The sequence below is a fragment of the Ictidomys tridecemlineatus genome, chromosome 5 (genome assembly GCF_052094955.1).
Source record: "Ictidomys tridecemlineatus isolate mIctTri1 chromosome 5, mIctTri1.hap1, whole genome shotgun sequence".
NCBI classification, from domain to species: Eukaryota; Metazoa; Chordata; class Mammalia; order Rodentia; family Sciuridae; genus Ictidomys; species Ictidomys tridecemlineatus.
In genome coordinates, this window is record NC_135481.1 from 118735235 (window position 1) to 118756840 (window position 21606).

The 21606-nt window shown below is 48.6% G+C and overlaps 1 protein-coding gene across 9 annotated transcripts in view; it reads left to right on the forward strand.

Annotated features, from left to right (window-relative positions):
• The first annotated feature begins 1198 nt into the window (after positions 1-1198).
• The window catches only part of Cyp46a1 (cytochrome P450 family 46 subfamily A member 1), a 38753-nt gene continuing 18345 nt past the window's right edge, over positions 1199-21606 (forward strand). For 7 of the 9 annotated variants that reach the window (XR_005730034.2, XR_005730035.2, XM_040276305.2 and 4 more), the window contains exons 1-5: positions 1199-1448; positions 7341-7421; positions 8005-8086; positions 15610-15683; positions 16066-16152. Coding sequence is in view for 7 of the 9 variants with exons in the window: in XM_040276305.2 (XP_040132239.1) it covers positions 1330-1448; positions 7341-7421; positions 8005-8086; positions 15610-15683; positions 16066-16152 (443 nt within the window). In the remaining 2 variants the exon portion in view is untranslated. The remainder of the gene's footprint in view (positions 1449-7340; positions 7422-8004; positions 8087-15609; positions 15684-16065; positions 16153-21606) is intronic. The other 2 variants (XM_005333906.4, XM_040276306.2) reach the window with 2 other exon arrangements.

Here is a 21606-nt window from a genome sequence, read left to right on the forward strand (position 1 = left end):
GAAATCTTGTCTCTTTGGTGCAAGGCATGCGTCTGAAAGCTTGGCCTTCTCCATCACCCATAACCCCATAAGGGTTACTGTCCCTGGCTATACCTGGAAAGGTGGGCACACAGGTCACTGTTTTCCAATCCCCAACCTCTCCAGGACTGGCCCAAGACTAGGGCAAGTGTATGGCCTCTTCCCAGAAGTCCCGCAGCGTCCGAACTCTTCTGGCGCTCCCACTCTAGCCCAGAAGATCTTTAGCTGCGCTAGGAGTAGGCACACCTGGCCCTTGCAGTCCACTGCTGACACTTTGGGTGACCATTGGGATAGGCACAGTGAACTTAAAAGCCCAGGGTTGGCCTCTTTGGACAAACCCGAATGAGTAGGAGAAGCCTTTGGCCACCTGGGTCACACTCCTCGCTTTCCCCAGGGAGAGGATCAAGGGTACATGATGCCCACTCCAACGCCAGGTGCTCCGGACCCGGGGCCACACGCTCGGGCACCCTGGATCTGGGAGACTTGTCGGAGCCAGGACTCGGAGAGAGCAGCTTCGAGTCCCTCAGCGTGCTTCATCCGCAGACTCAGGCCTCCCTGTGTCTCGCGGGGTCCTCGTCACCCGCTGGAGCCTGCTGGCGGACCGCGGGCGCTGGGCACCTACAGGTCAGCGAGGGGAGGCGCCCGCGGGGCATTTGGGTAGACCAACTTTGGGAGACGGTGTTGGAGGAAGAGGCTTGGGAACCGTCGGCGTAACGCCGGAATCTGATGGCTTCGATGGGGTTTCCAGAAGGTTTGAGCAAGAAAGGAAGGGACCTAGGACCGCGCGTGGAGAGACGCCGCTATTTGGAGGCGCCAAGGGGGCGGAGCCAACCCGTTAGACTTCACGCGGCCGCCGGGGTAGCACGCGCCGAGAAATCAGGGTTGCCAAGGACAACGCGTTTGGGGCGGGGCTGCTGCCGGGGCGGAGCTTGAGCCTGAGAGGGCGGGGAAGGGCGGGGTCTGGGGGTGCGAGCCAGAAGCGAAGTTATGATTGGTGGAGACCTCCTGTCCTGGGCAGGGTCTGGGCCGGGGCTGTGTGAAGATCGGGGAGGAGCTTAAGCGGGGGCGTGGCGTAGAGGGGGCGGGCCCCAAGCGCTGGAGTCGAACTTGGAGACGTGGTTGGCGGGAACCGCGCGCCCGGGGCGGGGCCGAGCCGGAGGGGGCGGAGCCGAGCGGCCGGGGGCGGTGCTGGGGAGCGCCGGGCCTGGGGCCGAGGCGGCGCGCGGCTCTGACAGCCGAGTCGCTCGCGGCCTCCCGCCCCCTCGGCACGGGCGCCCACCGGCCTGGCCTGGCCTGGCCTGGCCCGGAGCCATGAGCCCCGGGCTGCTGCTACTCGGCAGCGCCGTCCTGCTCGCCTTCGGCCTCTGCTGCACCTTCGTGCATCGCGCTCGCAGCCGCTATGAGCACATCCCCGGGCCGCCGCGGCCCAGGTGAGCGGGGGGTGGGGGCGGGGGCCTGGATGGGGCGCTCGACTGGGGGGCCGGGGGCCGCGCCCCTGCCAGCATCGGGTCTGGGGGTCCAGCCTGGTCTTTGCGCGCGACCGCTTGGAGACCGAGGCCGTGAGAGGGGCGCTAACTATTCTTAGTAACAAATTACTCACAGCCGCAGCAGCTGCTGGGCGCCCGCCGCTCGGCTGGGCCCCACAAACGTGATAGCAGCGACAACCCTGTCAGGTAGGCTCTATTGTTAACCCATCGTTCAGACCAGGAGGCTGAGGCGCGCAGAAGAGAAGTCACCTGCCCAAGGTCACACAGTTGATAAGCCTAGATTTAAGCCCACGTCAGCCTGACTCCAAAGTGGGTGCTCTTAACTTTGGGATTCGGACAGGATTAACCCAGCAAAGTGCACTCTTTGGTTACATTCCCTCATGTTTGTTGTGTTTCTGTCCTGGGAAATACCCTTTATCATTTCAATACTTTCTTCCCATTCTTGGTCCCCACCCAACTTACCAACCCCCTCACCAGAACTTTGGAGTTGCTATGTCATTTCCCTGCTCCTAGGGCTTTCCATCACTTTAGAACCAAAAAACCCAGTTCCAAACTAAGTCCACTGCATGGCCAGCAAGGCCCCTGATGAATTCTCCCGGCCAGCTCTGCACCCTTCTCTTCTGTCTTGCTGCTCACTGCTGCCCTCCCTCTATCCCAAGCTGGCTCTCACCCCACCAGATCTTCCTGTTCCCTTCTGGAGCCTAGGCATGGTGGGCTTCTGCCTCTGTCACCTCTGATAGGCTTTCCCCAACCACTCTGTGTCAAACCACTCAGCCCCAAACTCTTTATGAGGCCATCTCTCCTGAAGGCACCTTTCCACCTGTTGACTGTCTGTTCACCTGTTGATTGTCTGTCTCCCCATTTAGACTGTGAGCCCCAAGAGGGTAGGGATGCTCTGTGTTCACTTGTGTGTACCCAGCACCTGGCATGTTGCAGTTGCTCAATAAATATCTATTGAATGAATGAATAATCAATGGTATTAGACACACTTTTTAAAATCTCAGGGCATGAACATTCTGGAAGGTATCTATCTCCAGCCCAAGCCAGAAGTGCTGGCTCTAGAGCCTGAATTTCTATTTGGTGGTTTCAGGAATGATCTCTGGCTGGTGACATGGGGAGGCAACTGTTCTCCCCTTGGCTCTCTGTTGTCTCTGCCCTTTCCAACTTTTGGGTCTTCCTAGTACCTCCTTTCCCTTGATGAGCAGTTCTGCTTTCTACTTCACCTAGGTGGATCTTTCCCCAGCCCTCCATGCTTGGATTAGAAGCTAACTCTTCAGAGAGATCCCTCCTGCCTGATCTTGGATTTATTGCATTTGTTTCATAAACCCTTAAGCCATCATGTAGTTTTTAACAGCATAATTGGTAACTGGCAAATTATTTGTGCAATCTCATGTTAAGTGTCTGTCTCTCCCCTGGGGCCTGTGTCTGTCTCATTCTCTGCTGTGTCCTGACATCCCAGCACAGCAGCACCTGGCAATAAATAGTGATTCAAGGTTGAATGGTGGAAATCTACAGTTCCGTTAGGCACACTAGCACTCTCCAACTCAGTAACCAAAGCTGGGAATGTGTGTTTTTGTGCTTGTTCTGATGGGTCTCAGTCTCCTTATAACCCCAAGAGCTTCAAACATTACATACCTGGTTGGATCTCTGTATGTGAAGAAGGAAGAAATTAAGTCAACTCCCTATCTCTACATATTTTTTTTAAAATCAAGATATAACTTGCATACTGTAAAATTTACCCTTTTTAAGTATATTATTCAGTGATTTTGAGGGGAGTTACCAGGTATTGAACTCCAGGGAACTGGACCACTGGACCAATGCCACTGGACCACTGGACCACTGAGCTACATCCCCAGCCCTATTTTGTATTTTATTTAGGTCAGGGTCTCACTGAGTTGCTTAGTGTCTCGCCATTGCTGAGGCTGGCTTTGAACTCGTGATCCTCCTATCTCTGCCTCCCGAGTTGCTGGGATTTCAGACATGCACCACTGCATGGCTTCTAATTCAGTGATTTTAATATAGTAACAGAGTCATAAAACCATCACCACTACTTTCAGGACATTTTTGTCCCTTTAAGAAGAAACCCTTTATATTACTCCTCATATCCCACCCCATACAGCCCCAGCACTAATCTGCTTTCTGTCTCTACAGATATCCACCTACTTTGGATATTTCATATGAATGGAATCATAAATATATGGCCTTTTAGTCTGGCTTCTTTTACTTAATGTATTCGAGGTTTATCCATGTAGTGGAATGTGTGCATATTTCTTCTCTTTTTATGGCTGAATGATCCCCATCTCTTACACCAAGAGTTTACCTATGACCTACAGGTGTGTGTGGGAGGGGCAGAAAAGTAGAAGAAGGCTGAATATAATCACTTTCGGGCTCTTTATTAAGGAGGTGAACTGAACAGTGCATATATAAAGATTTTGGATTACAACTTGATTGGTAGTCAAATATAAAACTGCTTGATGAAAGTTCTGAAAACTTTCCTAGCACAAATTAGATATTCCGGCATTCAAAGCCTCCATCCTGGAATCGTGGTTGGCAATGCTGTAATTGACAGGAGTCTGTGTAGTAGGGTTCCAGTATTGCATTTGTCCCTTGTTATTCCAAGGCTTTGCCAGCTTGTAGCAAGGAAACTCTATAGCTGCTGTGGCCTGGCCCACCCTTTGTCCTTCTGTAGGAGGCCCTCTTCTCCAGGATGTCCTCCCAGTGACCTTCTCTGTGCTCTTATTACCATGTCCCTCTGCACTGATTCATTTAACAGACAAAAACTTAGAGCCCCCTGCCTGTCTCACACCCATGTGGGTTGCTTCTTTATTTCTCTGTTGCGGCTCTCTAACGTTCTCAGCAGCCCCGACGTCTGGTGGCGTGCAGTGGTGTCAACTTGACACTGCACGGTCTCTCCTGGTTTTTATTTATTTTGGAAGACATTTTTTTGACTTCGACTCCGGACAGAGCTGGTTCTCTCCTCCCGTCTGACTTGCCCAGCTGCCCAGGGTGCTTCCCAGCCTTGGTGAGGCCCCTCCTCAGGCTCTGTCTGTGGTGCAGCCAGTAGATTTTGGATGCCCAGCTCAACACTCGCTGCCCCGTCCCACCAGGTGAGGCACTGGCCCAGCTCTCACCCCTGGTGGGGTCCCCACTGCTCAACCAGGGCGTAGGCTCCCTTCATCCCCAAGTGGTCTCACCGTGGGCCCCTCCTCTCGTTCCTGTCCAGGACTTTCTGTCACCATAGCAAACCCTGGATTCACACCTGGCCCATCACAGTGTTATAGGAAATGGACGTGCTGGGCAGTGCCAGACAGGGGGACTCTCTGTCCACCCCCTCTCTCTGGGCTGCCCTACCACATCCAGTCTATCACCAGGGGTATGGCAAGTGGGCTTCTGTCCATTGCTGAGCTGAAAGCCCCAGTGTGGCTCGATCCCCTCAGCTATACCTGCCTGTTTCCTTTCTTGACTGGCCTTGGGAATCCTACCCAACTCCCTGCCCTCTGTCACCTTTTGGTGACATTTGCCTTTCTTCCCAGGTGGTGGTAGCCCCCTGCAGCTGGGGATCCCACTGGAGTCACACAGGCCTACAAGAATGAGACCATTCCCCCAACACGGATAGATTTTGGGATTGACAGTCAGAATGTTAGATTACTCTGAAAATACAGCCTGTCTGTTCATCCTTCTGTAAGCCGAGTGGTGTCGGTGCAGGGCTACTCACCTGGAACCGGCCTCCTTTGCCAGGGTCACCGTGTACTTCCTGCCCCAGAGCATTTTTCCACCCACTCTCCAGTGTGCTCTCTTGCCTTCTCTTGACTTCTGTCACCTCCCCCTCCACCCACACACTCGGCTTTTATTCTCGACTCCTACTTCCCTGCGTCAACGGAATGAGTGCAAAGAACTTCTTTCCAGGGGGCCTGCGCCTCGCTGCCCACCCTATGTCTTCCATCTGTTCTTGCAGATGGATGTCGGTGTCCTGGCCCAGGCCAGCCTGCCCCTCTGCTCAGCCACCCTGTCCCAGCCATCCTCTGCCCCCCACCCTGGCCATCAGTTGGTCCTCTCTTCTACACCACACCATTTGATATAACCTGCTGTCCAATCCTGGCTTGGAAGACCCTGCCCCTCACCCTCTTGCTCCCTGCAGCTCCTACCCCATGGCCAACTCTGCCTCTGAACTTGGAACTTTGGCTCCTGCCTCTTCACTGAATGAGCTTTGCTCCAGAACCCCAGGAGTGCCCAGTTGTCAGCTCCCCGTCCTCATCCTGCCTGGTCCTTCAGTGTCCTGGACAGAGAACATGCCAGAGCCACCCGGCAGAGGTGGAGGGAGCCGGGGCTAGTGGTGGGGGCTTCTCCACGGTGCGTTTACCTCCTGGAACTTGTGGCCCATTCCTCTCTGGAGCAGAGCCAGAGGGGTCCTGGTGGCAGAATCATGCGGTGGGCAGGAGGCCATCTGCCAGCCCGGCAAGCTCTGCTGGGTCCTTCTCATCTTAGTGAACAGCAGCTCCACCCATTCTCCCGGCTTCCAAGGCCACAGCCCAGGGCACCCTTGGCACTTCCCATGCCTTACCACCACATCCGTGTGGTCAGTGTGCGCTGTTGGCTGTACCTTCAAGGACAGTCAGAAATCTGACTTCTTATCACCGCCACTGCCCTACCCTGGTCTGGCCTCATTGCCTCTCCTAGCCCCTCAGGGGTGCCCCTGCTTTCACTCCAGTCCCCTGTTCCACTCCAGGTACCCTCAGCACAGCAGCAGAAAGAACCTACCTAAGTCTAAATCAGATCCCCCCACTGCTTGAACCCTACAGTGGTCCCATGTGACTGATTTCAAATCAAAGTTTGGTCAACGGCCTATGGCACCCTATGTCCACTGAACAACTTTGGTGACCCCACCTTGTATCAGCTGCCTCTTAAGTACTCTGCTCTGGCTACAGGGGGTTTCTCACTATCTAAGCATGTGCGTACCCCAGGGCCTTTGCACCAGCTCCTGTTGCCTGGACTGCTATTTCCCTAAATACCTGCGTGGCGAAATCCTTTATTACTTGCAGGTGTCAGATCACAGGCCACCTTCTTGGAGAGATGTTCCTGCCTGTATAAATGGCCATTCCTGCCCCTCTCCCCAGCACTCTCGTCCCAATATGTATCCTGTTTTTCTCCCATCACTCTCTGGCATCATGTTTATTTACTTCCTCTTTTTAATCTTCTCTCCATCTCACCCTGGGAGAATCTGAGCTCCATGACCCAGAAAACTCCAACTGCAGTTTCATCGTCACCCATTTGGGATGCTGCAGTGAGCATGATTGGAATAAAATCATGTAAGAGGCAAGAAGTCACGGGCATCCTGAAATGTGCTTCAAGGTCACACCCAACAGGCTTGCTCTGCTCCAGTGCCTCCCCTACAGACTTAGATAAACTGGCCCTTGGTGAGGCATTTGAAGTACCCTGGGACCAGCAGTGCAGTTGTGGGCAGGTCCCTACCTCTCTGTCCTACAAATGACACGATTCGTGATACCTAGATTACCCAGGAGACAGAGTGCCCAGGTGGGGTGAGGCTTAGCATGGTGCTCGCCACAGGAAGTACGTCACAGATGTCAGAAGGTGAGACACATCATGCTCCTGAACCCTTGCTATGTGCCAGCCCTGGAGCTCTGGCCAGGGACAATGCCTCCTCTCCAAGGAAGCCTTCAGCACTGGTGGGACCTGGGTTGCGTCCTTTCTGCGTCACTGCCTGGTGGTCCTGAGCCAGCCCACGGCCTCCTGGCGCTCAGGCCTCCCTGTGTCCTGTTGGGGAGGGGCAGCCTTCAGTGATGCTGCTGCTGAGCCTAATGCTTCCTCTTCTTCCAGTTTCCTCCTAGGACACCTCCCCTACTTTTGGAAAAAGGACGAGGTTTGTGGCCGTGTGCTCCAAGATGTGTTTTTGGATTGGTGGGTTCAAACTTGTCACTTGTTGCCTTACTCCAGGTCCTCAGGGGGAAGTCATCCCATTTAGTCACACAACTCCCAGCCCCACCGTCCCCTGGCCCAGGCCACACCTGAATGAGGCTGGATGGAGGCCACCTTGTGCCATTCATCAAAGGGGGGACCTTAGACCAGCCTTCAGAAGCTCTTTGAGCCTGAGTTTCCTTATCTATAAACTGGGTGTGTGGGAGGGGACTTAAGACTCTTCAAAGGGCTTCCAAAGAAAAGTTGTCATGAAGATATGGTTCCCAGAACGACCTTCCCAGGCAATTGAATGAGGGTCTTCCAATCCTATCTCATGGGCATGGAAATTGAGGCCCAGAGAGAGATGTGACTCAGCCCTGGTTGGGCAAGAGCCGAGCCTCACCCCCAGGCCTCCGGACCCCCAGCACTGGGTTCTTTTCCTGCCCTGTGCTGAGCACCTTCTGGGATGGGATGCTTCTGTTTCCCCTGGCAGTAGGCACCCCCTGGGCTGAGGCTGGGCTGAGGCTGGGCTGAGGGGCACATCTCTGATGGTTGACAACCTCTTTCTGGTCACTCTGATTTCCAGGGCTAAGAAGTACGGACCTGTTGTGCGTGTCAACGTCTTCCACAAAACCTCGGTCATCGTCACAAGCCCTGAGTCAGTCAAGGTAGGGAGGGTGTGGTTCCAGGGCAGCTCCCTCCCTTTCCCTGGGTTGGGGGAGTGAAACCTGGTCCCAGGGACGAGGAGGACCGCTCCAGAGCCAGATGCATTCGGGCTGTTCTCCCAAGGATCCAAAAGGGGGGGCCTCTTAGAAAGAGGCCACCACTGGGGCCACCTCTAAGCACTGCCATGGGCACATGGAGCGGGAGGGGACTCTGCTGTTCCTGTTTGGGCTGGGAATTTGATCCATCTGGTTAAAATGTAGTGAATTTGCCTTTCTTGGCCTCAGTTCTTCATCTAAAGAGGCAGCAATTTTAACCCTACCTTGAAGCTCTCTGATGAGAATCAAATTTGGATGGATTTGCCTAACATGAAGCTTCTAAGATACCCAGGCAGTGCTTACTGTGTGCCAGGTACTTTGCTAGGTACTCTATCACTGTTGACCCATTTCATCTTCACGGGGTGGGGGCTCTTATTAGTCCCCACTTTAGAGATGAGGAAACCGAGACAGATGGCATTAGTCTGTACCATGTAGGAATAAAGAATGAATACCCATCATCTGCTTTGGAGTTGGCCAAACCAGGCTCAAATCTGGGCTCTATGGCTGGCTGGCTGTGGGACCTAGGACAAGTGACTTCATTCTGGGCCTGATTCCTCATCTATAAAACAGGGATGTTGCCTCTCTTGAACAGTGGGCTGGAACTGTGGGGCCCATGCTAGGCACACGCCATTTGCTCAGTTAGTGTTGGCACTGTTATTTTTCAGAGTGGACGTTCAGATATACTGCTGTGACACAGTGTGGCTGTGGTGAGGGGCGAAATACAACATGTGGTGTTAGTGGGGTTTTGCTTTGTTTTGTTTTTGTGGTGCTGGGGATTGAAGCCAAGGCCTCAAATGTGTTGGGTAAATGCTGTACCCCTGAGCAATACTCCAACCCTAACTTTGGGCACACTTCAAGAGACAGGCTGAACAACCATGGTGTTACTAACTGAAGGTCAAAGATTATTTTCAAAAAAGCTCAATTTCACAGACATAGTTTAAGAGTTTTTAAAGTATGTGACCAAGAACATGCATAGAGACTTTCACGATACTTGCAGGTGTATATTAGTATGGTGCATTATGTGAGTGTGGCAACTGATACTCAAGTATTAACAAACCTTGCATTCCTGGTCATGATATGTTAAGGCTTATTTTTCTAGATTCAGGTTTTTTTGTTCTTGTATTTACTTTCTTGTAGTGCCTTTGTCAGGTATTGGTATCAGGTTAATACCAGACTCAAGGCTGTCAGGAAGTGGTAATCCCTCCTCTGTATTTTTTTTTTTTAAGAATTTGCATAAGAATGGTATTACTGTTTTCTTTAATGTTCTATAAAATTCACCAGTGGGGCCATGGATCTAGACTTGGTTTTAAGGGAAGTTTTGTTGGTATTTTGAGAAATTAAACATTTCGCTAGGCATGGTGGTGAAGGCCTGTAATCCCAGGGGCTCCAGAGAGTGAGGCAGGAGATTACTAGTTCAAAGCCAGCCTCACGGGCTGGGGATGTGGCTCAAGTGGTAGCGCCCTCGCCTGGCATGCGGGCGGCCCAGGTTCGATCCTCAGCACCACATATAAACAAAGATGTTGTGTCCGCCGAAAACTAAAAAATAAATATTAAAAAAAAATTCTCTCTCTCTCTCTTAAAAAACAATAAGAAAAAAAAACAAACAACAACAACAACAACAAAAAAACCCAACCTCAGCAATTTATTGAGGCCCTAAGTAACTCAGTGAGACCTGGTCTCTAAGTTAAATACAAAAATGGTCTGGGGATGTGGCTATGTGTTCAATCTCTGGTACATAAAATAAATAAATAATTCATAAATATTTCATGTGTTTTAAAAGTCATGTACTTAAAAATATTTTAAATTTTAAAGTATTATAAAATAAAATAGGGGCTGGGGATGTGGCTCAAGTGGTAGCGCACTCGCCTGGCACGCGTACGGTCCCGGTTCGATCCTCAGCACCACATACAAAGATATTGTGTCCGCCGAGAACTGAAAAATAAATATTAAAAAATTCTCTTTAAAAAAAAATTTAAAAAAATAAAATAAAATATAACATAAAATGCATAATTTATTTTAGTATTGGTAGCTAGGGCCTTGCCCATGTTAGGCAAACATGTCCAACCACTAAACCACATCCCCAGGCCTTTTTAAATTTTTATTTTGTAACAGGGTCTCCCTCAGTTGCCCAGACTGACCTTGACTTTGCAATCCTTCTGCCTCAGCCTCCCCAGTAGCTGGGGTTGCAATTGCACACCACCATACCTTGCTAAATTTACAGTTTTAATTAAGTGTACAGCTCAGGGACATTAAGTACCTTCACATTGTTGTGCATTCTTTACCATCACCCAACTCTAGAACTTCCTAATTTTCCCAAACTGAAGCTCTGTACTCATTAAATAATAAATCTCCATTTTCCTTTACCCCAGCTCCTGGCAACCAGCACCACACTTACTGCCTCTATCAATTTGACTAACTGCAGCACCTCATCTAGGTGGACTCATAGAATTTTGGTTCTTTTGAGATTGGTTTATTTTGCTTTCATAACATCCCCTAGGTCTACCCATATTGTAGCAGGTATCAGGATTTCCTTCTCAGTTTATTTAATTGACATTTGGTCATTCTGATTTTTTTTTTTGAGTTTTGTAATTCATGTCTTTCAGGGAATTATCCATTTCATTTAAGTTGTCAAAATAATTGGTACAAAGGCATTCATGACATTTACTCATCTTATTAATGTCTGTAGGATCTGTAGTGATGTCCCCTCCTTCATTCCTGAGAATCGTCATTTGGGTTTTCTTTTACTTCTTGATCAGTCTACAAGGCAAATGAATGAGTGGCTCAAAGAACCATTTTTGCTTTATCAACTTCTCTATTGTTTTTCCATTTTCTTATTTACTGATTTCAGGTTTTTATCATTTTCTTCCTATACTAATTTTGGTTTAATTTGTTCTTGTTCTAATTTTTAAGGTGAGAGTTTATATCATTGATTTAAATCATTTGTTTGTTTTTCAAAAGAAACACTTAAGGGCTGGGGTTGTGGCTCATTGGTAGAGTATGAGGCATTGGGTTTGATCCCAAGTACCACATTAAAAATAAACAAACAAATAAAAACCTAAATCAACAAAATAAAAGTATTAGGAAAAAAAAGCCTATAAAAACTTAAAGGGAACTGTCTTAATACAAATTTAGTAGGTCATATTTTCATTTTAATTCAATTCAAAATATTTTCTAACCTTCTCTTGTGCTTTCTTCTTTGAACCATGGATTATTTAGATGTGTGTTATTCCATTTCTAAATATTACTGGATATTCAAGATATTTTTCTGTTATTGGTTTCTAATTTAGTTTTTTAAGATCAGAGAAAATACTCATTGTGATTTCACTTCTTTTAAATTCATTGAAATTTGTTTTAGGGCCTGGCATATGGTCCATTTTGATAAACATTTACAAATACTTAAAAAGAATGCATATTTCATAATTGCTGAATAGTGTCTTAGCAACGTTAATTACATCAACTTGGTGTGTAGTGGTATTTAAATCCTCCAAGTTCTTTCTAAGTGGTCTGACAATTACTGGTCTTGGACCCTCCAATCAAAGTCATGAGTTTGTCTCAACTTTCAGTCCTACCTGTTTTACTTCATGTATTTTGGTGTTCTATTATCCGGTACGTATGCATTTAGTAGGATGATGTCTCCATGAAGAACTGACCTCTTTGAATATATTTATAATATTGCAACTGGTGTTTAAGTTCTGCTGGACCATTCTATCACATTTACTGTGTCTAGGCCTGGGTATAGGCTAGACTTTCCTCTTTTTTGACTTTCCTAATTTTTTTTTTTAATTGACCCCTTTATTCTTGGAAATGTCTGTTTTTACCCTTGGGAGTGCTCTTTGCCTGGAGTACCTCTTCTCTGCTTCCATACAGCCACTTCAGCTTTCTTCTGCTTGTTGTCACCTGGCGGCGTCTCTTTACTATTAACCCTTGGGGTTCTGGATTTAAAGTGGGTGTCTCATAGGTAGCTTGTAGCTGAGTTCTTGCAGTTGTATATGGTATGACAGTCTCTACCTTTAAATGGAGCGCTTGAGGGCATTTATGTTTAGCGTAATTATTTTTACAGTTAGGCTTAAGTCCCTCGTGTTCCTGTTTGTTTTCTGTGTGTTCATCTGTTGTTTGTCTCCCCTTCCTCCTTTTCTGCCTTCTTTGGATCAGGTACAGTTTAGTATTCTGTTTTATCTCTGCTATTGGCTTTTTCGCGTTCTCTCTCAGTGGTCATCCTAGGATTGATAATATCATCTTTAACTTATATCAATCCATCTTCAAGTTGCCACTTCATCTCTGCCTATCTGTTTTTATGACTTTCTCTTTATCACTTTAGCAATTGAATTATGATCTGCCTGTAGGTCCTTTTCTTTGTGTTTATTTATTTGTGGTACTAAGAATTGAACCCAGGGCTTCATGCATGCTAGGCAAGCACACCAAAGAGGTACTCTCCGATGCCGAGCTTTGCCCTGGGGGCACCAGGAGGCAGTCAGGCTGATTCTCTACTGTAAATCAACACAGGGCTGCCACCTTTCAAGCCCTTACTTGATTTGATTTGATTTGAGACATGATCTTGCTAAGTTGCCTAGGCTGGCCTTGAACTCATGATCCTCCTGCTTCAGGGCTCCAGAGTTTACTGGGATTACAGGTGTGTGCCCCTGTGCCCAGCTCCTTTGTATCAATTCTACTTGGGATTCTTTGAACTTCTTGGATATGTGGATTCTTTGAATATGTTGGTGTGTAGTGGTATTTAAATCCTCCAAGTTTTTTTTCCAATTTTTTTGGCAATTAAAATATATTTATAATATTTCAACTGGTGTTTAAAGTTCTGCGGGACCATTCTATCACATTTATTATGTCTAGGCCTGGATATAGGCCAGACTTCCCTCTTTTTTGACTTTTCTATTTTTTTTTTAAATTGACAACTGGCCAATGTTGTTACAAAGTTCCATTCTGCTCACCAGTATTTGGAGACCAGAGTTGATAGGAAGGGAAAGACAAAGAACAACTTCACCTCGTGGCAAAGTAAAGCTAATATTGGATAAGATGGTGTAAAACGCAGTAGGGTAGTCATCACCCTTGTTACACTATGGATTTTTCATTGTTGAGCATTCAATTTTGTTTGAAGAGCCAAGCATGGTGGCATTTACCTGTAGTTCCACCTACTCAAGAGGCAGGAGAATCACTTGAACCCAGGAGTTCAAGACCCACCTGGGCAACAGAAGAAGACTCTGTTTTTTAAAAAAATCTATGTTTTTGCTTTCTTCCTTTAAAAATTGTTGGACTTCATTCAGACAGATGGTAAAGTAACTTGCAGATCAATTTGATCCTTTCTCAGCTTGCATTAAGGTATTGATTGATGGCTACAGAGTTGACTTTTACTCCAGGGCCAGGTTATTCCTATTGCTAAACGGTGACTCTCCCAGGGCCTTTAATGAAGTCTTCCTGTTGGAAACATGTCTACTCTGGCCGGTGGGTACTTGTGTGATTCTTGGCTCTGTTTAAGCTCTGGGAATTGCCCAGCCTGTAGTTGTGTGATAATCCTCCTCTTCTCAGAATCTGCTTTGGCCCAGCCTCATGGAGTCCCCAACAGATGTACTGGTGGTCATCAAACACTCTGGTGACCCCATGCATGGAGCTCGTTTGGGCATTGCTCCTCTCAGTTCTTTGTCCTGTAAATTCCAGCTTCCCTTGGCCTTCCTGGACTCTGAGTTCTGTGTGCAACTTGGCAAGGCTGATGGACTGTATTTAGGTCTCTTCTTTTAGTGTCATTGTGAAATTGCCTCCAGGTGAAAGCTGGGTAAACACCAGGTCATAAGGCCTACATCTTTTTTTCCTCCCTCCTTTGGTTCACAGTCCTGTCCTGCTTGTCTCAAAATGGTGTCGGAAAACAGACGTGTCACACTTTTCTGCCCTGTTTTCTGATCTGGCAGGAGGCAGGTCTGGAACCCTTACTGCCTCCTGGGCTGGTGTGCATCAGAGAAGAGGCAAAAAGAGCTCGTGCCTTCCTGAGCATGCCCCGGCCCAGAGCTCTGCTCAGTGGGCAACCACAGGGTCCCTAGCCCAAGGACAGCAGGCCCTGGGAGACGCCAGGCAGTGGGGACGTTGATTGGAGCCCATGCTGAAGCTGTCCTGCCCTGGCAGCAGGGACTGGTTCAGATTCAGATGGGCCAGGGACCTCAGGAGCTCAGGGACCTCTGAGCAGGGACAGGAGGTGGGCTTTTATTGGTGTCTTCCTCTTGGTGACAGAGGGGTTGATGACAGAGCTCAGCTTATAAATGACAGTGTTTGGGGTGGGCTCAGGGTTCCTGGGATATGGCTCTTTATGTGAAGTCAGTCATCTCTGGGTTTTCTTTCAGCTAAAAAATCAACATTCCACCCCAGAAGCTAGAATTACAGAAGGTGGCAGCCCTGGGTTGATTTCCAGTAGAGAAGCAGCCTGACTGCCTCCTGGTGCTCGGCATCGGAGAGGGCAGCTCTCGGGGTCCAGGCTCTGTGGCATCCACACCCCTCCCCACTCCACACCCCTCTGTGGAATGTGCCTGGCCCCCACTGCCCTCAGCCACATGCCAGCCTTTCTCACCTGCCCTGCAGCAACTTGCCTGAGTTCAAGTCCCGTGTCCTCCATGAGTGTGACCGTGGCCAGTTCTAACCCTCAGCTCTGCGACCTGGGTCTGAGGGTGAGCCGCAGGGTGCTGGTTCACACCTGGTACGTGCTGTGCTGAGCACCCCGCCTGCACACCCAGTTCCCTGCGCAGCAGCCCCAGCGGGCAGGCACTCTGAGCCCATCTTATAAGATAAGACAGGGACACTGAGGGGCAGGGGACGGAGTAACCCAGCCAGGGTCATGGAGTCCACAGCATGGGATGTGGGCCCAGATCCCCGTTCAGACTGGCAGATCCGGGCCCACGCTGCTTACCACTGGCCTGTGCTGCCGCCCAGCTGCTGGCTGATGTTGCCATGGCTACCAGCCAGCTCCTGGGGACAGCTGGCTGTGCCTCCAGGAGGTTTTCCTCGGCCTCTGGGGCTCCTTGGGGCTGCAAGTCTGAATCTGTGCCAGTGTCTCTCCTGTGACCTGAAGCCCCCCAGGCTCTCCCCTTCCCACCCTGGGGTCAGAGCAGTCTGCGCCTTCCGATGGGCTGCTCGGGAAGGGGGGTGGCGTGGGGTCCTGAGTGTGGCATTGGAGTAAGGAACCCCACAGCTGGGATGGAAGATGGCTCTGCCCCTCTGGACCCCCTTTCCCTCATCCCCCGTCCCCAGGCGTTGCTGTGGCCTCAAGACTGCCCTCCTCAGTGAATGGATGAGGGCTTGCGAGAGTCGCTGTGTGGGGAGCTTCCCACCAGGGCTGGCGCTCAGCCGATGCCAAGGCTCTGGGGCATGTTTCAGGAGGGCCCTTTGCAGCCTCTCATGGGTACCTCAGCTTATGTTGGTTTTTTGGGGATGTTTAGAAGTTCCTGATGTCAACCAAGTACAACAAGGACTCCAAGATGTACCGCGCCATCCAGACTGTGTTTGGAGAGAGGTAAGGAGCTGAGGGGCGGGAGGGCCTCCGCTGGGAGCACAGGGACTCCCTAGGGCTGAGGTGGCACTGACAGGCAGGCACTGGGGATGTCTGTGCATGGTGTCCTTGCTCTTGTCATTGGCTCTTTCCTGGGAGTGTGGGGTTGTGAAGGTTGGGACACACAATCTCCTGTGTCTTATTTCTAATAGATGTGTGATATTGTGGCACTTGTGGGGTGCCAGGCCATGCTTAGTACCTGAGCGCTACACATTTTTACTGTGGCACAATTGGTGCACTCACGGTGTGTCCCAGGACCTTCTCTCGGCCCCATAGGTAACCCATGCACACCACACAGTTACTGCCCACACACCCTGGTCTTGCATCAAGTTTCTGTCTCCCACAGACTATTTGGCCAGGGCTTGGTGTCTGAATGTGACTATGAGCGTTGGCACAAGCAGCGGAGAGTCATGGACCTGGCCTTCAGCCGGAGGTGAGTGCAGCTGGCGATGGCAACGGGCTCGGGGCGGTCACAGCACAGCAGTCCCCTGGAAGGGAGTCTCCACCCACGGGCCTCACCCTGCTGAAGGGAGAGAGGACAGGAAGGGTGCTCACAGTCGAAAGAGAGCCAGACTGGTGCCTGGGTGTAGGGCAGAGAAAGGTGCCCGAGGGACTTGGGAAGGTCAAGGGCAGAATGACCATGCAGCCAGAGGCAGGTCCCCCTTCTCCAGGAACTCACCCAGACCTCTTCACTCCTCGTTTGGGCTGCTCCTTTCATTCATTTTAGCTTTTATTCACTTATTTTTGGATGATGTTTTCTGTTTTCAAGAACTGGTTCATATTCCGTACCACTCGCCTACTTCGCATGTCTAACTGTGGTTTCACCACACTCATAGACTCGGGCAGCCGTCGCCACTGCAGTTAGAATGGTTCCATCACCCCAAGCAGTCACTCCCCATTTCTCCCCAATACCCCACCCACTGCTTCCTTTTTGACTTCGTGGGTCTTCACATTCCAGACATTGCATCCAAAAGGAGTCCCAGAAATGCGCTTCTTCCTGCCCGGCTTCTGTCACTGTTTCTACAGCTCACTCCCTGGTGCCTGTTGAATATTCCTTTGCATATGTATCTTGTGCTGCTTATTCGTTCTTCAGGTGGGGACGTTGGGTTATTTCTGCCTTTTGCTGTTATGAATAACAGTGCTGTGGACGTTTCGTAGTCACTGTGTCGATACATATTTCATACCCAGTGGAATCTCTGGGTAATCTGGGAACTCTGTGTTTAACATTTTGAGGAAAACAATCTTTTGCTTGGCATAATTTCAAATTTATAGAAGAATTACCCTAATAGTATATGGGACTTCTGGATTTTTTTAACCAATATTTACTTGTCTATTGTTAAAAAATCATTATTTGCCTTACAATTTCTTCTCTATCTACATATGTCTGTATAAAATGTATAGATCACTCCTTCTTGGATGTGTATATATGTTTCTGTATTTTTATGCAATGCACACATCCCACTATTTGAGGGTAAGTCAGAGACATGCACTGAATGCCATTAAATAGTTGTGTGGACCTTTCTAAGGACAATGACTGTGCCTACACTTAGATTATTAAAACGAGGAAAATCTGTATTAATCTACATGCGTCCTCTCATACCCCAACCACGCTCAGATTCCGTCGTCCATGCCAACCCGGCTGTTTGGCCTCGACTGAGGCCCAGTTCAGGTGCATTCCTTGTATTTCCTAGCCTTGACCCTTAGTCTCTGCATTCTGGGGCCCTTCTGAGTCTCGTCTTGACCTCCTGCCTTTCCACACTGCAGGCCAGTTTTGCAGATAGCCCTCCAGCTTGGGTCTGTCGCTGATCTGTGTGGTCAGCTCGGGTACATGCTGTGTCCTTCTCCAGGCTGGCATCGGAAGGCTGATGGTGATCATCTTGGTGCTGATCACCATGTGAACCTGGCTCCGTGGTGAAGGCGAAGTCCTCCAGTTCCCCTCTGTGAATTCACTCTGGGATTTGTAACCTTGGGGGCTGGAAGCGGCCTCTCCTAGACCCCACTGTGGCCTCCTCGATGCCCTCCCTTCTCCTCTCTTCCTTCTCTCTTTTTTAAATATAATTTTTAGTTATAGTTGGACATGATACCTTTATTTTATTTACTTATTTTTATGTGTTGCTGAGGATTGAACCCAGGGCCTCACATGTGCTAGGCGAGCGCTCTGCTGCTGAGCCACACCCCAGCTCTTCCTTCTCTGATGAACTTCCTCACTGCCCTGGAGATATTTTTTTTTAAGTGCCAGCTAAAGATTTTATTATTGTAAGATGGAAGTATTTTAAAATGAAAAGAAAGATATGATCACAGAAAAGCTTAGCTGTTTTATGCCTTCATAATTTGTTTTTTAAAATGTTGGACAAATAGGACAGCAGGACAGTTGACAATATTTAGTCACTGATCTGTGTGGTTAGCCAATATTTAGTGAGCATCTTCTTCATGCAAAGTTTTTTTTTTTTTTTTGAGAGAGAGAGGGAGAGAGAGAGAGAGAGAGAGAGAGAGAGAGAGAGAGAGAGAGAGAGAGAGAGAGTTTTTTAATATTTATTTTTTAGTTTTCGGTGGACACAATATCTTTATTTTATTTGTTTGTGGTGCTGAGGATTGAACCCAGCGCCCCGCCCATGCCAGATGAGTGCGCTACTGCTTGAGCCACATCTCCAGCCCCATGCAAAGTTTTTTACAGCAGGATATATCTGTGCTTCTCTCCAAGGAGGAGAGGTTGTGCCAGGACTCAGGTGTGCCATGCCGCTCCCCAACTCTGAGACTTTCAGTGGCTCCCTATCACCAGAACACCAAGGGCAGACCCCACCCACCCTCAGTCTGCCCCTGAACCCTTGGGGCCTTGGCCTCTGCTTGCCCCAGCTTCCTAGATACACTGACCTCGTTGGCATCTCTGCCCTTGCTCCTGTTCTTCCCTCTGTCTCAGTGTGCCCCTCAGGGGAATGCCTGCCCCTCTTTGATGCCCAGCTGGGAGCTCCCCTCTGAGGCTGGTTCATGCCCCCCTCATGCTCAGTGAGTGCTTCTATCCTAGGAACGAGGAGCAGAGGGCGCCCCATTCCTGATTCCTGTGCCCTCCAGGTGGGCCTGTGGGTGCAAGAGCGTGTCGGGGGGTCAGCTGGCGGCTTCGCTTCCCCAGAAGCGAGGATGGTGGCACGAGCTGGGAGGCTTCCACTCCACAAAGGTCACTGTACCAAGAGCCAGGGTGGTGTGGTCCCTGCCCTCCTGAGGACAGGAGGTGGACATGGATCTGAGCAGACGATGCCCACATGGTCATGATGTAGAAACCAGTGCGTGTTTGTACTGAGGGTGTGAGGGTATGTTGCCAGTTTCTGCTTTTCTAGATTTTACTTTGGCCGGGAGATCCTGGTCCTAATTCTTTCTATGAAAGTCAAGGGGGTAAGGACAACCAGCCCTCCAGGGGGACCTTCTCTCTCTACAGTAGCTGCAAGGTTTTCAGCATTGGTACAATAGCTCAAAAGTCAGCTGAAATGGACTTTTCTTTTTATTTTTCCAAAAGAGGAGTACAAATTATCTTGCAAATGAATGTGTACTTGCAAACAGTGTAAGTAAGCATTATGAAGAGAAGCTCCAGGGTGCTGTTGATGCAGGTCTGGAAAATCAGGATCGGGTCCTCATTCCCCCAGTGTTGACGATTCAACACCAGAGAAAAGCTGGACTTCCTCGGAGACAGAGCTGGACTTCCCTGGAAAGAAGGCAGGACCAGAGCTGGTGTCTCTGGGAGGGGTGTGTGCCTTGCCCCTTTATGGATCTCAGGTTTCCTTTCCTCCCCTACTTCCTATCTTGCCCATGTGACCAAAAGGCAGGAAAAGAGCCCCCTGGGGATGCTCACTGGCCACTCCTCCTGTGGGAGGAGCTATTCCTGGAGGGGTGAGTAACAGTTGAGAGCACCATGTGCTCTGAGGTGTTAGCCTTCCATTTCCTTTTTGTTGGTGACCAGCCCCCATCTTTCCACCCAGTCATCCATTCTCCATGCTGACTGCCTGTCTTCTGCCCTTGTCTCATCCCCCCTCCCATCAAGGGAACCCTTACTGCTGTAAGGAGAAGTGGGTGATGACCACTCTGGCTTCTCCAGGCCTGGAGGGAGCAACATGGAGCAAGCAGTTTGGGTTTCCCTTTTAGGACTATTTGGGGTCAATTGAAAGGTCCATGGTAAAAGTCTGGTTCAAAAAGAACAGGTTGTAAAGTCATCTGGGAGGTGGGCGCTTCTATGAGAGGAACAAGAAGACATGGGTTCTGGATGAGATTAATGTAAAATAAGTGAATATGATTGGGTAAGAGAGACCAGCACATTTTCTTCACCAGGAGGTTTAAGAGCTAAGAAGTTGTTCCCATGGCAAGGCCAGTGAGGACTTGGCCTCTACTTGGGAGTGCAAATCTTCAGGATATTAGTTATCTGTCAGAGTTATCAGGAATACAAACACACACTTAGTTTTTATAATGTCATAGATGCCCCCATAAGATGTAGCTAAGATATCTAAAGTCACCTAAATTTTGTAAAGTACCTTTTTATTGACATAACCTGTATTTAGTAGAGATCCCTTTATTTATGTCACTTAGGGCTAGATAATCATACTAGCAGACACAGATAAAGCCTGCCTATGTGGGAGGTTAGGAAGATTTTTGGGTTTTTTAAAACTTTTTTTACTTGTCAATGGACCTTTGTTTATTTATATGAGGTGCTGAGAATCAAACCCAGTGCCTCACACATGCTAAGCAAGTGCTCTACCACTGCACTATGGCCCCAATCCTATAATTTGTGGGTTTTAAATTGACTTTAAAAAGCTTCTGACTCTGATAGTCTCTTCTCAGGCACTCTTGTCTAAGAATCCTTCTTTCCTACTCTCCTAGCCTCCAGCCTTACATACTCTTGGTGGGGCTGTAACAGTGTACAACTTAGGTTGCATTCAGAGAACTATATCTTTTCTCTTAAATGCCTAGGTATGGCTCATTTGGTGATAACTTATTTTTCTATATGTTTAAGACCAAGCTGGTCAATTTTGCCTTGCTCCTATCTATTGTTAAGGGTCAGCTGAGTTTCATCAGGGGGTCACTATTGGGAATTTGAGAGCAGCCTCTTAGCAACTCTAATGCCATCTGCCAGGGTGGGTCAGGGTCTTGTTGACCACATGTGGCTTCCCTTGGAAGTCCCCTCAGTCCTTAGGTTCAAGCTGATCAGGGATGTTTTCCTCTCCAATGACCTTCCTCTCTGCAGCATGCACCCTAGTTGGCTTTCTGGTCTCCAGGGTCTCATGAATCTCCTTGATTGGGAGGTCATGTGACCCAGAGTTGCAAAGCCCTTAGAGAAAGAAGTCCCCTCAGTCCTTAGGTTCAAGCTGACTCCAGAGAGCAAGAGCCAAATATTGGTTGTTTTCTTTCTTGGCATTTTATTTCCTTAACTTTAATCTCCAAGTTTTGGTTTTCAAAATATAATTTTTATAATATAATTTTCCAATATCTAGCAGGCCAGTTTGATCACACTTAAAGTATGAGAACTGGGTTTTGACTTTAATGACAAAGTATGATAACTGGGTTTTGACTTTAATGACTATAACTTTACAGTTATTTACTCCTTCCATTTAACTGGGTCAGTATTAGTACTGGAAGTTAGCCCTACATCTTGTCAGTCCTATAGATGATGGCCTATTATCTCAAATTAACAGGTTATTATATTAGAAGTTGTGCCTGTGTAAGGCATTAACAGATAATAGTTATAAAGTTTACAGGGAAAATACAAAATGAAATTGACAAGAATAAGAACGTATTTAGTTTGTATAATAGTTATGAACCAAGAAACTTTTTTTTTTTTGTACCAGGAATTGAATTTAGGAGCACTCAACCACTGAGCTACATCCCCAGCTCTATTTTGAATTTTATT